The sequence below is a fragment of the Centropristis striata genome, chromosome 15 (assembly GCF_030273125.1).
Source record: "Centropristis striata isolate RG_2023a ecotype Rhode Island chromosome 15, C.striata_1.0, whole genome shotgun sequence".
In the NCBI taxonomy this organism is placed as follows: domain Eukaryota; kingdom Metazoa; phylum Chordata; class Actinopteri; order Perciformes; family Serranidae; genus Centropristis; species Centropristis striata.
Genome location: NC_081531.1, coordinates 29245722 through 29262783, shown reverse-complemented (window position 1 = coordinate 29262783; position 17062 = coordinate 29245722). Strand labels below are relative to the sequence as shown.

Below are 17062 nucleotides of genomic sequence, written 5' to 3'. Positions count from 1 at the left end.
ACTATAGTTCAAAGTGCATAATTCATATGCAGCTGTTAATTAAACTGTTGATCAAACCAGTGCCTTTACTTTCTGTCACCACTGCCTTCCTAACTACAGGTTTAATTCAAAATAAAATCTGTAGAATAATCCGCGACTAGTTAAAGTTTGTTTTAAAAACATAAAAGTAGGTACGTCTAGTTGTGAAGTTAACCTTCATGCCACAGAAAAAGCATCTGACACTTAAGTCCAAACTTCAACCTTGTTGTCAGGTCATTAAATGCACTGGCTCAGAGAGACTTTAAACTGTCTGTAATATGTGTCTAATGTTTAGCTGAATGTCTGCTCTGATAGATTCAAACCTTAATGCAACACAATACTATTATATAGCTAGATGTCTCTTGAGTATGCAGTGCTCTTTAGCATTGTTCACGTACCTCATCATCAATTCCCAATGTATGTTTCAAATGCTTAAAACCATTCATGACAAAAGTGATTTTTCCACAAAACTTAACTCTATTATATCTGATTTGGTCAGCAATCATACTACTTCTACTTCTATTCATGTAGCTATTTCAATTATTAATGTTACTTTTCCTGTTACTGTGTTTTTACTTTTAGTTGAATGTTTAAAATGTTTAGTCAGTACTTTTAGCTTACCACTGTATGTGCTCACGCAATTTTGAAGATAACTATTTCACTGTTAAAATAAACAATTCATCCATTATTTTTTAGCTACCTATTTAAATTTCTGTGCTTGCATCACATTTACAGCTGATATATTCTTCAAATCAAATTTTACTTGCTGTCTTTTTAAATTAGTTGAGATTCTCCACAATTTTTCTGAGTGACTCCTGACAACAATAGAAGGCCTAGAGCAGGTTGAGATTCTGCTATATAGGGCAAAAAAATCACCTGACCGCTCACATTCCTGAAGAAAGAAAGCCACTGAAATATATGCGTGAAATCCTCATGGAGATCTCAGGGACTCCAATCTGAAAGTGCTGGAGCTACAATGTAAGTTTGCTGCCACCTAGATGAAACACAATATATTATTTTATCAGGATTGCTTGACAATTGTAGCACAAAAAAACAACTGAAGAAGCCAATTTATGCTCTCTTCGGGTGTTAGGTTTATCAACAGTACAATGATGAATGTGTTTTAGTATTGCTATGTATTACCCTTTTCAACTGCATATTATGTCGCTAAAAGTAAACTTTGTCAACAACTCTATTATCTATTTAGATTTCAGTTTATTCATCTCACTTCAATTCATTTAAGCAGAAAAATGTGATTATCAAGCAGACAGACTTACTAACACTGTAAAGTAAATAACTTAAATTGAAATGAAATAAAAATAAAGAATTTCAACTCAGCACCATTTGGACCAGAAAGTTTAATTTGTATTTGAAATATGAAGAATATCTATAGATATAGATAGAATATCATATAGTACATGTTTTGCGGTAAAATACTAAATGTGATGTAGGACTACTGTTAGTTTTGTAAACAGAATATTTCTTATAAGGTCCTATTATATGTATAAAAAAAATCATACTGATCATTTTTATGATGCAGATTCAACATTTGATTTTTTTTTTCTCCATACAATCATTTCAAGTATTTGCTCTAATATTGCAGCTTTTACATAAACACGGGTCATCAGCATGGTTTGAATGGCATACTAACTATAAAATGTAAAAGTACTACAAATATTGTATCTATATTCAAGCAAAAGTAAAAAAAATAAAAAGACATGAAAAAAACAAGCTTTTAAGATTCAATTGATGCTGAGCATACTAAGTTTTTTTGATTCAGAGAAATGTAACAAAATGCAAAAATTCAAACAGGAGCATGAGCTTTGTATGTTGAATCAATTTGTGAATGACGTATGTTAAAGACTGGACATCCTGTTGTTCAAGAGAGTGACGTCGGTCCAGTTGTTTTCAATAGACCTTTTTTTAGGCTTGTGGCTCATCCGCCTCAGAATGGGCTGTGGTTGCCACCGCAACGCTATCGGAGGCTTCCTGAACCTGATGAGTGCTCCTCCTAGTGGGCACAGGGAGAGTTGATGTTACAAACCTGAATTTAAAGGCATGACATGGAGAAATGCAACCACATAAAGTGCCTGAAGTCTCACTTCATCTCGCTGGCCTCTGTTACTTTGACTGCTTTGTATCTGTGCTTTTTCACAGTGTGGGCGATGAACCACACAACCAGGATGATGAGCACACACCCGAGCAGCGCGCCGATCACTGCACCAGCAATCACTCCATCTCCCACTTCTGTACAAACAAAAAATGAATGAAGCCTTATTACTATTTTTGTCGATGTGTAAGTGAATACTGGTAAAGTGGGACAGTTGAGCTTTATCATTTTATCTTATCTTGTATTATTAAAAACATATTTATTCTCCTTGGCGTTCAGTCCCAGCTAGGCAAGAATCCTTGGCTTTCTTTTTACTTTTTTTACCCTTTTATTTGTCTTTTTTATCTCTAACTCTGTTTTGGATTGAGTTTTTATTACTATTTTATTGTTTTACTGTTTTTATTTATACCTATTTGTGTGTGATTTATTCTATTTTAATAACTGTACAGCACTTTGGTCAACTGAGGTTGTTTTTAAATGTGCTCTATAAATAAACTTTGACTTGACTTGACTTGACTTTATGTATATCTGTGGTGGAATGTAACTAAGTACATTTTCTCAAGTACGGTACTTACTTTACCACAAATTATGTAACTTTATACTTCTACTCCACTATATTTTGATGTGTCAATAATAATAATAAAATAATTATTTGGAATATATAAAACAATCTGGAGTGGGCCGTTCTGCATGATGAGTACTTTTACTTTTGATATATTTTGATGCTGATACTTTTACTGAAGTTTTGAATGCAGGACTTTTACTTGTAGTGGAGTACTTGTACTTAAACCTCTGAAGTCCAGGAGATTTTGGTTCAAATTTGTCAACTTCCTATGCATTCATTTCTGTCTCTGTTTAGCATCTTTCAGTCTGTCCTTACATCACATGCATGGTTCCTTTTTCTCCACACAAACTTGGCTATCAGGCTAACAGACACGTGTCTATGGAAATGTACATTTTTTTTAACCATTTATACACACAAAAACAGCAGAAAAATAATCAATAATATAACTACAAAACAGTTTATTTGCATGTAAATTAAAAATAGTAATAGTTTTCATTGTAGCAAGAAAATTCACAATTCAAAAATGGTCTAGAAAGATAAATGGCACACTGAAAGCTCCTATGATTGATCTTTTAACTAGCTTTCTCAGTTTGTCTACATATCATATACAAATAAAGTTATTACTGTAAATAAAACACGTGTATTTTCAATAAATCGATGGACTCCAGGGGGACACCTTTTGATATGTTACCAGTATTCATGGCTTTATTTCACACACAAAAACAAAAATATGTAAACATACCAGGACTCAGCTCTATAGAGCAGGCTGAAAATCCCACTGCATTTGTGGCGTTGCACTGGTACTCCCCAAACTGGAACTGGGATATGTTTCTGATTTCCATCCGGCCTGTACAAAAAAGTATGAATATGCAGTATCAACAAGTCAATCACACACACACACACACACACACACACACACAGCACTACTGACCTCCTTGTATGGGCTTCATTGTGTGATCCAGTCTGGTCCAGGTGTACACCGGTTTGGGGTTACCTTGCTCACTGTGGCAGGTCAGAGTGACCAGGTGACCGGATTCCACATCACCGTGGACGGAGCAATAAGGAACAGAGGGCCTCTCTGACAGAGCACAAGGAGAATGCATGAGTTTATTATGGGACTTTAATAAATCTACGTGGCATTGTTATGAAGGATATGTTCAATAGGTTGAAATCAATGAAAATTTTCACATTATTTTGGCAAAAATCCAATCTGAATTCAACCTGAGAGCTTTGAAAACATCAAGTCTAATAAAAGATAGATAGATAGATAGATAGATAGATAGATAGATAGATAGATAGATAGATAGATAGATAGATAGATAGATAGATAGATAGATAGATAGATAGATAGATAGATAGATAGATAGATAGATAGATAGATAGATAGATAGAAATTACCAATTCTTTGCTTATTGTCTTATATCAAACATAACGTGTCACGTGTCTGCCCATTAGTCATCACGATGCAGGAGGTGTCTAAGGTGTGGCCTTACAACTTTCTGCTCCGGAGCTGGGTCTAAATCCTGACTGATATTCTTCTGTGCCTGCCTATGGATCATTTATTTTCAGTATACTGATAATACAGCTCTGCTAAAACGTCTTTAAAATGACATTACTTCATTTTTTTATCTACTGTTTCCGCAATGGTGGTACAGCTTTCATACTAATTTGTAATTCATGACACTCACTCTCTTTAAAATATTACCATTATTATATGTAACAGTAAGCAGTGATGAAAATCATGTGGGATCCCATGATAATCAGCACGAGATCGGCCATGCATATTCATGCAGCACTTAAGTATGCATCACATTCCGTATGTGGAAACTGTCCTGCAAACATTTTCACAAAGGTTATGAAATGCAAGACGTGTGTTTAGCATGCAGCCGATGCTGATATATATTCTGTATGCAGTACAAGGATGCAGTCACAGTCCTACTCTAATTTCCAACACTGACAATGAGGAGACTGCTGCAGTAACCATGGAAACTACTAAGGATACTGAGGCCTACGAGGTTGTCCCTGGTAACTCAGTGAATGAAAGGATTCAAAATGAATTTAATTCCCTAATCACACGATTCAAGGCCACTGTTTAAATAGATTTGTTAATGTTACAACACTGATTATGGATACAGTAATCTCAGCACTAAAATATTTCAATGAAAATCTTGATTTTACCTGCAGTACACTGGGATTTTATGTTAAAAAAACAAACCCTTAAGTGATAAAGCAGATTGCTCACACATGACTAATTCAGCCATACTTTCATGTGATAAATATTGAGAAATACAAAAAAAAAGCTGAATAAGGAGGGCAGAATATAGAACTTTATTTTTTAAATAAAAATTCAAGGTGAGACACTACAGGTAGAAACATTGTTTTTTCAAGCACTGGTAAATTTTTGAAAAAGTTTTTTTGGCTATTTTTCCTCCCATAACATGTCTTCTTTCAGAATAGTGGAAAGAAAACCTCCAAAACAAACATTTAGATGTATATTTTACAATATTTGATCCTAATGTGCCTGTAGATTTCTTCTTAATTTACTAAAAGTTATTCTTCTATTGCAGCATGTAGTACTGCAAGTGTAGTCTAAACCTTGTCATCACAGGCAGTGTTGGAAAGCTCCTTCCCAACGAAAGGGCCTTGTCTTTGTATTCATACCCTGATTTATAGAAAAGTTTGATCCTAAAAACATGACGAAAATGTAATTTTTTCTATGGATTTTGACTTGACTTGCTTTAAAATTTGCTTTATCCAATGTTCAGATTTATCTCCTGGAAATATATAACAATTTTTGCAAATATTACGTTTGCATCTCATTTGGATATCTAAAATATCAGTAACTAAAAACACTTTAAAAATATATATAGTTTTAATGTAAATAATGAACTGCGGGACTTTTATAGTGAAATGTTTAAGTTAAAAAATGTACCCTATTCACTTGTAGTGGCAGTAATTAAGTGTCAGAGACCAGAAACTTCAGAGAGACTTGTGCGATTGTGTGCTTTGGTTTTCCCCCTTCAGGTTGCCACACCCTTATGAGCAGGAGAACAATGGCCGAAACACCAGAACAAGGTTCAGTTTTTTTTTCCTTTTCCTCTTTTCTCTGTCTTAATGTCAGTTTTATACGGAAACAGCAGCTCATGCTGTCAAACTACACCCAGGTCCAGGTGTGCCGAAAGCAGAACATCAGAGCACCATTCAAACACAAGAAATGATTAGTTACTTCTGCTTTCTTTTAAAATGCAAACATTCAGCCGATACTGCTGACAGGTGTGGCTCGGCAATATGAAATCACCTACAAACTCACTGTACACTCACAGTGGTAGGGTCATTAAGTGTAAAAGACATTAAAAAAAAAAAATTATAAAAATGTATGTATATGGAAAGAAAAAATCACGTGAGTCAATATTTCTGGATTTTGCAATACTTACCAAGAACATTGACATGGATATTGACCTCAGACTGTCCGTCCACATCAGGAAAGTTGTGAACCTGACAACTGTAGACTCCAGAATCTGATGATTGCATGTTGCTTATCAATATAGAAGCATTTCTGGTTGTGGCGGGAGAATGGGGAGGCTGAACCCTGCCCTCGTAAGGTTCTGTAATGAGTTCCTTTCCAGACTGATAGTAATACACCTGAAAGCAGATGGCAACACGTTTTTATATACTAGATCCACATTTTATTCAGTCTCTGCTTCCTCGGTTGAAAGGAACTATGAGCAGTTATTTCAAACATTATCATTTATTTGTATGGAATTGTACAATTGTTTGGAAGTTATTTAAATTAATGCTGCCAGAAAAAAAGAGATTTGTCACTTCTACTTTTCAAAAAGTATGAACATTGTATGAAACAGAGTATGAAACAGTTTTTTTATTTTTTTTATTTTAATATTTAACAATCCTACCTTTCCTTTTAGAAATGATGAAATGGTTAATCTTCTCTGTAATGGTTACATTCTTTTGACTGTAAGATGTATTCTTTATTATTTCCCTTAATTAACTGTTTTTTTTAACTGATTATTTAAATTAGTTTCAGGTTATTATTTATTATTTATTCAGGTTATTTGTATCACTATTGCTATCTCTGTTTTTTATCATTAATTGTATTTTTTATTTTTTATAAATATATAATGTAAACGTTTTTATTTTACTTAATTATTATTATTATTATTGTTCATTTTAAAGTCTTTTCTACTTTTCTTTATTGTCACTATTACATCTCTCTGTCTATCCATGTAAAAATATATTTACTAGACACTTAGAAACTGAACTGCTGAATTATATAACAAAACAAAAGTTGAAATACATTTTTTCCTGAGTTGTCCCTATGACTTAAATGAATGCCTTTTAGTGTAATTAAATCCAATAGATGATAAAATGTAACTTGAGCACCTGAGGTAATTAAACATAAGTCGTTCTGTTAAATCAATTTTAAACTCTGAATAGTCATACTCCTGCAGTTAATTCTAATGGAGTGGTTTTTGTTTGAATCAGCTTTTGTCAGAGTTGGCGGTCACAGCCTTTGTTGTCTCAGTGAGGTGTGTCTCCTGACGGTTGGTCAAGAACATGCAGCAAAGTGAAAAAAGGCGCTAACCTGTGCATATGATGTGGTTTTGAATAAATGAAAGCCTTGAAATCGAGTTAATTTTAAACAAAAGCAATTGAAACTTTTGAATATCTTCCAAAATGTTCTTTCCTTAGATTCCACCCAGTGTGCATCCACCTGGAGTGTTGCATTTCAATGACCACAATGTGCCACATTTTGTTAAAAAGCTGAGATTTTTTTCCCTGCAAACTTGAAAGATACACAAAATGACTTTTCAATAATTACTTAGAAGCCTTGTACAGTCATTAAACACTGTGAGCTACTGGACTGAAACTAAATGTAGAGGGGAAAGGGTTGCTTTGCTTCAAATTAATTAAAAAATATTCTAGTACTCACAGCATCCTTACATCTCAGTCGATAAAAACACACATTTAAGCACATTTGGTACAAAAGTGTAACATGTGTGTGTGTGTGTGTCTACCTGCTGTGGTGTCATGGAGGAAACAAAGTCCCATTGGATTGTGAGGCCGGTGGTCTGCTCAGTAGTCACAAACGTACATTGCAGTAGGACACTTGCACCCGTTGTAACATTGACATATTTGTGCGGAGTCTTGACCGTGATCAGTTCAACACATCCTACAATCCAACAATCCAAAATCATTCATTGCTAAAGCACTATGTAATACAAACCTATGCATAAAAATACTCCCCCAAAATAAAGAATTACAAGAGAAATAGGCAGAGATGTAGTTACCTATTATGCTCATGAGCACCAACAGTTGCAGCGTGGGGCACATCTTTGCAGAGCGATGGAAACACTCACACTGAACCTTCTACACTCTCCACCACTGACTCTTGCAGGAGGCACCGGAAGAGAGAATAAAGTACGTTACAGTTTCATAGGCAAGGTTACAGTACACTTGGTAATGGACTGGCCGATACTGTGCATGTTGATAACACAATGTTTGCATATCCATGTTTGCCAGACTGGGTGTGTGTATGCTGTTTTATAAAAAAACACAATTTGGCCGTTAATAATTTTGGGTGGAGGCAGAAGAAAACTAGAAAAAAACAATCTCACTTGTCCCATGAAGTAAATACAGTTATTACAGCAGATAAAGTAACAGTCAGTGCAGCTTATTGTGCGTGTTTAAGGTTGTTGACTTTATAAGGCAGTTTAGGACCCCAGAGTGTTGTGACACCGATGGTTAATTCATTTTTCAGTACTTTGGCAGTAGTTTCACTACAGCTCATCACTCCATCCTCCTTGTCTTGTAAGTCATTCTGGGTCAGGGCTTCTGGCGAAGGAATTAATGTAATTTAATCTCCACCTGGCCTTTATCGCTCGCCTCAAGGAAGTGTAAGCCAAAGCACTGCAACATGCTGCTTATCATTGGGGAGTTCACTCCCTGGTGCTGCGTACTTAATAAAGGCAGTTTCACCTTTGTCGTTTTCGCTCACACAGCGTTGAGCACAATGCTGACGGAGAGAGACAGTGAATCACACATGATTAATTGTCTATAATTACCAGAAGCTGACATAAGCGATTAACAATGTGAAAAATGTTGATCAGGGGTGACTGGAGGGGTGAGGGAGGAAGGGGGTGGATAACGTGGGAAGTGGATGGAGGCGTGGGGAGCTCATTATCCAGAAGACACTTACGTGACAGGATAGGAAGTGAGGCAATCTTGGTATCTCCAGACTTTGTCTGAAGAAAACAACGTGTGTTAGCAGCTGTGTGTTTGCACAGACGTTACAGTGCAACGACCTGTCTTAAAATAAATCAAATCAACACCATGACTCATGAGTAACTGATCAGAATCCAAGACCAAGAAACAATTATGAAACAATCAAGTTGCCAGCTTAAGTAAATAAATGATAAGAAGGGGATAAATGAATGTTTTGTTCCATAAAGTGGGACAACTAAAAAGAGTGAAGCAAACAATAATTGATGTAAATCTGCCACTGTTATTGTTGCCTTATAATTCAAGAGCAGTTCATACTTCTGATCTTGGGGGCAGTGTATTGATATCTGTGTATTATCATCATGGTTTTTATTTTAATTGCACATGACATTACACACTTTTTCAAAAATATAATATTAGGGTCTCAAAACAACAGCTTTGCAGGTAATTTTTCATCAACCAAAGTATTGGACTAATTGAGACTGTGACTTTCTGGTTGCACTAGAGGAAAAGTCAGAAGAAGACAAATGGGCACCATGAACATTTGTTCAGAAATGAATGGTACTCCATACATCAGATGCTGAGATATTTCACTAAAAGCCAGAATGTGGCATCAAATGAGATGTCAAGGAATGGCCACAATCAGTACGAATTGTTGTAATATTCATGGCAATCCATCCAATACTTGCTGAGATAGCTCTGCCTGGTGCAACCTTTTGGTCTGAAAAGGAAAGCCAGTGAAGAAGTGCTTAAAACCTGCTTCCTTTCTAATGGCCAGCAGGGGGCGACTCCACTGGTTGCAAAAGGAGTAAAAACTTTATAGAAAATCTATGAGAAAATGGCCCTACTTCTCACCTCAGTAAACATTTCATAATTCATTTATGGCCTCAATCACCCATTCGTGTCTTTTTTAATGCAGTATGGTGTTCATTTTGTAAATCAAGGTCCCATTTTGACTAAAATAGACAATAAAGCAGGGTATGGCTTAGCTTCCTTGTGAATGACGAATTGTTGCCACAATGTTGTCCAGTTTGGGTGTCATTTGTGTTTTTTTGTATGAATGTAGCCACAGTGATTTAATACATTCTATAGTGGACCAAATATATGGACTGAACAGTATACCAACAGTAACATGTCGCCAGCGTGGTTTAAAAGGTTGTTAAGAATTTCTATAACAACAAATAATCTTCCGTTGTACAAATTGCTTATAAGATTGTTGCCATTATCTGATTAACCACCTCTTGGCATACTATAACTATCCTTAAATACACTTGAGTGACATCAACAGTCAATAATGCAGCTCTGAATGTGAGCGCAGGAGCCGACAATGAATCCACCTCTCAGCGCGCACGAGTCTAGAGAGCTGTCTCACACAGTTGAATGAAGGTTGCTGGGCCTGGAACTGAGTCCTACACAAACATCCAGCAGAATTCAGTGCAATACCTCCACACAGACTTATTCATCCACCCACTACAAGCAGTGTTTCCCTGTCAGACTGAGAGGAGGTGTGAATCAGAGCTTTGGCTCTGTAAGCGCGAGTACTCAATGAAGGTGTGGTGTTTTCTTTTTTATTTTTGACTGACCTATCTGAAGATAGCTATCGCATTACAACAACAACAATATTTAACCAAATATATAGCAGTTGATTATTGTAGTAATGTATCTATATATAGTGTATTTGGCAGCAGTGTGGTTCGGCTGGTACTGTAACTGCTGTACTAACAGTGATGCAATTTAGAAGTTGGCCAGCAGATGGCAGGCCAGGCTGGTAGATGTTAAGAGTGTTTGTGTGTGTGTGTGTGTGTGTGTGTGTGTGTATGTGTGTGTGTGTGTGTGTGTGTGTGTGTGTGTGATGAGGGGTGCAGGGAGCTTGAGACAGCTGATGGCAACAGAGCCAAGAGCGCCACACACTGGACTCACTTCTCCTCACCCTTCTCCTCTGCTCTGAAACGCCTTGAGGGAAGAAAAAAATATAGACCAGACACTTAGCATGATCTCACTTACTGTCCATACAGGTAGCAGGCATCTGTAACACTTATAGTAACAGTGACGGTACAAAAACAAATCATATGTGGGGGGAAAAGACCACAAACAATCGTGTGAAACATAATCTGACCTGCACAGGCAAAAAGGTCTTCTTTGCATTACATTTCTTTTTTTCCTCTGCACTAAAGGTCAAAGGCAGTGACACTTAACTATCATCTCACATTGGCATCAAATGCAAGTATGCAACACTGCTCTCAGTAAGATAACTGTACAAATAAAGCTGTAAAAGGAAGTGGAGTACAGGCAATCAGAGGCAACATCTCCTGATACTTTTGCCACCTCTCAAATACACAGTCTGTTATAGCAGAAGGTGACCTGTCATGATTTTGAAAAGAGCATGAAACAAAGGGCAGAGGCAGTGAGATAGTTTGCATCAGCAAAAAGTCTAATTGACAGCCCGTCAGTGTTGCATTTAGGCTATAACTTTCATAAAGTGCAGGCAATAAAAAAAGGAGCGAGCACATAGTTGACCCTTATTGGCATAAAGAAACATTAGACACATTATGTTCCCATATCCACACTGTCTAATGGCTTTTTTGATCATCTAAAATCTGTCCTTCAGTGACTGACTTCAAACCAGGGAAAATGCCAAAATAAATTCAGAAGCAGCCTGTTGAGATCTGCCAGAAAAAGTATTATTTTATGTGTTTGACTTGTGATCCTATCACAATTTAAGTGAAAGATTTCACTTGGGAAGAAGCAGTTTGTATTTTGCATGAAGCATACCACAAAACTAATGTTTTAAAGTGATTCTTGCGATGCCTTCTCTGTCGAGTGTAAAATACTGAAGAGAGATTCTGTTAAAATCAGATCTTGTGTGCTGATTGATATTCATAGGATAATGCAAATGTTGGAGGGCAATGACAGGCTCAAACAAAGCCAAGCAGTATCAGTTAATTGGTAAAATTGACTTTGACACCGATGGCACGTGTACCTTCTTAGTTACATTTATCGCCCAGTATGCAGTGTTTGCATTTCCTCTAGCACATAAATCTAACTATACTCTCACCTGAAACTGCTCCACCTTAACCACCACCACCACCATCCTTTTTGCTATACCCTCAGATTTTCTACAAGATGCCCCTGGGGGGGGGGGTTGGATTTAGTGGTTCAGCTGTGGTCACATTGCATAGAAGAGATGTGTCTTAATATTTTATTGGACACATTATGTTTCCACTCCTCTGCACTACAGGAGGAGCATGATCGACATTTTATCGTGTCAGAGATTATGCTTTGTGATTCTTGTTTGGGGTAGAAGACAAACAGATGCAACTGTTTATTTACTGAATAATTGATGGTTTTAGGACGTAATCTATCCAGCCAATCTAAGAAAAAACATCAGTCATCGTAAATCCCTTTGAAACTATCTTGGCCCTGAATCAGAAGCCCCACTGTAAAAGATACAGTAATATGAGTTGAGTAATATGAGTTTTGCTTGGTATAGTGGATTGATTTAAGTATTGCACAAACATGCCGGTTATAACTGTAACAGCATAATTATTGACCTTTTTTAAAATCATTTCTAAATACTCCATGTATTAGGTCAACCTTAATGCATTGGTTTGAATCAATTGAGACAATTTATTCAAAAACAAATGGCAAAAATCACCATCCCCATTCTAAGCCACAAACCATCCAGCCATCCACTGCTTTTTCACCAGTTTCAGTTTTTTTTTCTCGCACAGAGGAACAGCCATCAATTCCTGACCCATGTTAATGCACCCTTTCAATATTTTATGTTTTTATATGGAGTGCTGACAATAGAACACAGAAATGGAAGGCGCATTTTGCCGAGCTACTTCACCGACTGTATCCATCTTCTCAACAGAGCGGTGCACTCACATGCAGGAAGAGAGAAATACTGGCCAATTCAGCAACAGCAGTTTTATCCGTAACATAAGTGTTATGAAATGAAGCATTTGTACATATTCTTGTTTTGTTGTTGCTTTCCAGACACTACTACCAGTTCTTTGTAATGAGTATAATTTGATCTTGATGTAAAGATGCAATTCATCTTGTGCAAGAATTACATGATCTACTAATTGCAGCAATGACGCTGTTCGAGGTTGTGTAACTGCAGTTTAGCACCATCCAAGCGGTGATTACACACTAAGATCACACTAAGAGTGAATGGAGACGAACAGCCCAGCAGTGAAAAGACTGTTGGGATTGCAAGGTAGAAAATCGGGTTCCAGTTCTCTTTGCTGGTCTTGAAACACGAACCATTTATGTCAGTAGCTGGGGGCAGGATTATCGTGACCAACAAGACCAACAAAAATGTGTGTATCATTGGTTTGATTTGATTTGTTTAACTGCAATGTGATTGATATGGGCTAGCATCAGCGGGCAAGCATTAGTTGGCTAGCTTTAGCTTACAACAAAGGCTAACATTAACATTTTATGTTCAGTGTATTCAATAAAAATGTAATGTAATCAAGGTGAGCAGCAAAAATGTGTTGCACAAGTCATCTTTTGATGCCAGCGTTGGCTCGCAAAGCCAGGAGCAACATTCGAAAGGTACAATGAGTCCGCCATTGTTGTTATTATGCTTGCAGAGAGGGGAGACATATACAGACGTATAAAGTGATGTGATGGATCTCTAGCCTGTGGAAAAGCAAACAGGTTCTGGCAAGTTGAACTAACTCATACCAGCACATGCACCAGCCTAGTACTAGAACTAGGTTTCCGTTGGTTGAAATGGGGTATCTGAGGCCTGATTGGATGCTACAGTGACTCAATATCATCTCTGGAGTCACAAGACCTAGCTGGCTAGCATGCTAATTTCTGTAGATATCTCTGCAACACAATCCATAGACGTCTTTGTCACTTCTTCAACTGTTAATGTAATAATAATGTTAGTCAATCAAATCTGGCCTAATCTTACACATTGTATCTTTAATATAGGTTGATCTCTCTACATCCTTTCATTTTGGACATATTATTTATGTACCTTAGTTCCTCTCAAGGTGAACTCACTTAGCAGCGTAATCAACTGTCAAAGTGCCTGTTGGAGGCAACTGAGAGTAAATTAAAAGAAATCAATTAGATGAGACAAACCTGTGCATTAAATCTGCCTTGTATCTGAAGGAGGACACGCCAGGACAGGATCATTACACAGGTCACAGCTGCTAGAGGAGACTAAGCATGATGAAATACATCACACACAACAACAACAACAACAACAACAACAACAAAACAAAAGAGCTTAGACATAATTAGTTTAAATAAAGCAATCAATCAAATAGGTTTTGAGAATATACCCCGTACAGTAAATAGAAATCTAAACCATTTAATCTCCTGACTTTCTGCAAGTGTCTGTTTTAATGATACATTGTGATCATACCTCATTTAAAAAACATGTAGTATACTTTTCAGATGATCCAAATGATTCAACTACAGCTCCATTACTGTATCACTATTGGTGATTTTGTTGCAATAAACTCATATTTCAAGAGGCTGCTTTACCACAGCTTTTTATGACCCGGTCACATATAAGTGGCATTGATTTTGTAAGTATTAAGGTGCCCTGGTTAACCTTTCTATTAATCGTTATTGATTCCGTGGAATCAATATTTGACCTCTGACCTCAAATCAGTCTAGTTAATATGTGTAAGTTCTGGTATTAACAGGTCTCCCCAAAGCTGAAGCTCAAAAGGAGGAGTAATTGTAGTTACTGATTAACTGTTTGACAAAATAGATTTTAAAGTGACAACTCTTGTGTCATTCAATTCTTGAAAGAAAAAGAAAAGGAAGAAAGACTTGATGTGCACAACCACTTTAAATACATACATTATATGTGCATGGTTTGTGAGAGTTTACGATGTTTTATATTTCTTGAAATAGAATACTTTTTTTTTTAAGGCTTTGTGTTCAAAAGGAATTCGAAATGACCAAGAATCTGACTAAAAAATGTATCCATTTTAAACATTTTGTAGTACATTTTATAAGTACACTGGTACATAATATGTACTGTATGGACGGGAAATTTTAAGAATGATTCTCTCCCCTCTTAACAGTGCTGCTGCATGCCTTTTCTTGCTCCTATGCATTATTTATAGTAAAACAGCCATGTCTCAAAAAAGAACTGATATGAAGCAGAAAAAAGTGGAACTGGGGAAAAACATGAGCGAGGTAGGCTGTAGCTATTATCTTAATGGTTACTGGGTGGCTGTTTTGCATGTTTGAGGTTTGGCCTACAACTGCTGTACTTCTTTCTTTTTACAAAGGCAAAACATAAACATAACTCTTGTCACTTCAGTGTTTGCAAAAAAAAAAAAACCCTTGTTGAAACCCCTTTAAAAAATAATCCCAAAACCATGTTAACGGCTATTTAAATGTACACAGTACCATAGATAAGCATTGCTACGCCTCTATCCTGATTGACAGGTTACAGTGGTAGTGAATTTGACTGTCAATATATATATATATATATATATATATATATATATATATAATTTACAAAATGAACATCATGCTGTAATAAAGAATCGTTGAAACAATCGACTGATAATTTAAACTGATTAAGAAATTCTTTACTGAGGTAATAAATCAGGTGAGAAGGTGGCTCATTTTCTCATAGACTTTTATGCAACCGAATGTTTGTATGCTAACATGCTACACGAGGACAGTGAACCTGCTAAACATCAGCATGGTAGCATTGTTGCTGTGAGCATGTTAGCAAACTGATGATAGACTCTTGTTTAATCCCTTACTGTTAAATTTAACAGGCTGGCTAATATGATGCATTCAGTTTAGCTGTAATGCCTCAGAATATAGTAAAGTATATAATATAAAGTAATATTTCCACATCATAAGTTGCTGTTAGAAAACTAACCTTGTATTGTAACAACACTGGTAATAACGTAGCATCACAGCCCAGACCTTAATCCTTTCCCAATTGTGCGGACACACGTTGTATTCATTGTGGTCTCATGTCCATCTTTCCTTTCATGCTGTCAATACTGAACGTTGCACACTGAGCTGTGTATGTGTCATTTGTATGCATGTGCACCATTCACACACAAGGCCCCGGGTCCTGCTCCTAACGACATTGAAGTATTAGTGTCTGGGGATGTCACTGCTCAAAAATCATTAATGAAGCCTGGAACTGATGACTATTTAAAGCCATCAATGCACAATTACCATCCAACACTGGTATGTGTTGGATTTGGTAAACACAGATCAATCTTGTTTTTCTGATCAAATTACAAATACACTTAAAATCGTTATTCACATATAACTAAAGAGTTTGACATGCAAAGTACAAATATCCAATACGTTTTTATCCTGTTAAGAGTCACTGGGGGTTAGAATCCATCCCAGCATGCATCTGGCGTGAGGCATGGACATGTTGCCAGTCTATCACATAGCTAACACACATGTAGACAGACACATTCACACTTACATTCACACCTACAGGCAATTTAGAGTCTCCAGTGAACCTGCATGTCTTTGGATTGTGAGAGGAAACCACAACACCCGGAGGACATCCACACAGACTTCACAGAAAGAGGCCCTGGCCATCTATATGTAGTAGATGAAAGGTGAGATTTTTGTGCATGTAAAATGCTGATGTGTCTACAAGTATTACAAATATTATCGTAAGTTGTGCTCTGTTGGTTTATTTTGAAGCATAGACTGCATTAAATAAGTGGATATAGGCTACAAGTCTGAAAAGTAAACCTTAAACCTGCAATCTTTCTAATGGCCAGAAGGGGGAGACTCCATTGGATGTAAAAAGGAGTTAGATTTTAATTAAATCTAGTAGGAAATAAGCCTATACTTCTCACTTTTTTTTCTTCACGTTTCAAGCCTTCTTCAACACAGCAGTTAGTTCATTTGTTAAATTTAGAGTAAAATAGACCAAGCTAGCTAGCTAGCGTTTGCTGGTGTGTTTGCTATGAGGTCACTTTTTGCTCAGGAAAACCAAGATGGCGACGACCATGGATGTTATAGCAGATTCAAGTCCTGTGTTTTGAATTTTGGTGGTGGGGGCAACTACTTTGACATTTTTAAAAACCTCAGTTTGTGCTTTTCCACAGGTTGTTGCTTCACATAGAACTCAAAGGTGGGGCACAGGTTCCCAA

General features: G+C 36.7%; 1 protein-coding gene across 1 annotated transcript; it reads right to left on the bottom strand.

Annotated features, from left to right (window-relative positions):
- Nucleotides 1-1419: 1419 nt before the first annotated feature.
- Nucleotides 1420-8249, bottom strand: LOC131986565 (V-set and immunoglobulin domain-containing protein 1-like). The gene is made up of 7 exons (XM_059351586.1): nucleotides 8000-8249; nucleotides 7727-7881; nucleotides 6128-6335; nucleotides 3625-3771; nucleotides 3436-3540; nucleotides 2121-2265; nucleotides 1420-2029 (listed from the first exon to the last, which is right to left on the bottom strand). Exons 1-7 carry the CDS (start codon nucleotides 8040-8042, stop codon nucleotides 1942-1944), a joined length of 891 nt encoding a protein of 296 aa, XP_059207569.1. The 5' UTR covers nucleotides 8043-8249; the 3' UTR covers nucleotides 1420-1941.
- Nucleotides 8250-17062: the final 8813 nt, after the last annotated feature.

Bases quoted from the DNA above. Each gene is read 5' to 3' on its own strand.
- LOC131986565 (XM_059351586.1), bottom strand. From the start codon at position 8,042: ATGTGCCCCACGCTGCAACTGTTGGTGCTCATGAGCATAATAG. The intron at 6,336-7,726 runs GTAGACACACAC...ATCTGCTTTCAG, and splicing joins CCTCCATGACACCACAGCAG to GTGTATTACTATCAGTCTGG. The intron at 2,030-2,120 runs GTGAGACTTCAG...TGTGCCCACTAG, and splicing joins ACAGAGGCCAGCGAGATGAA to GAGGAGCACTCATCAGGTTC.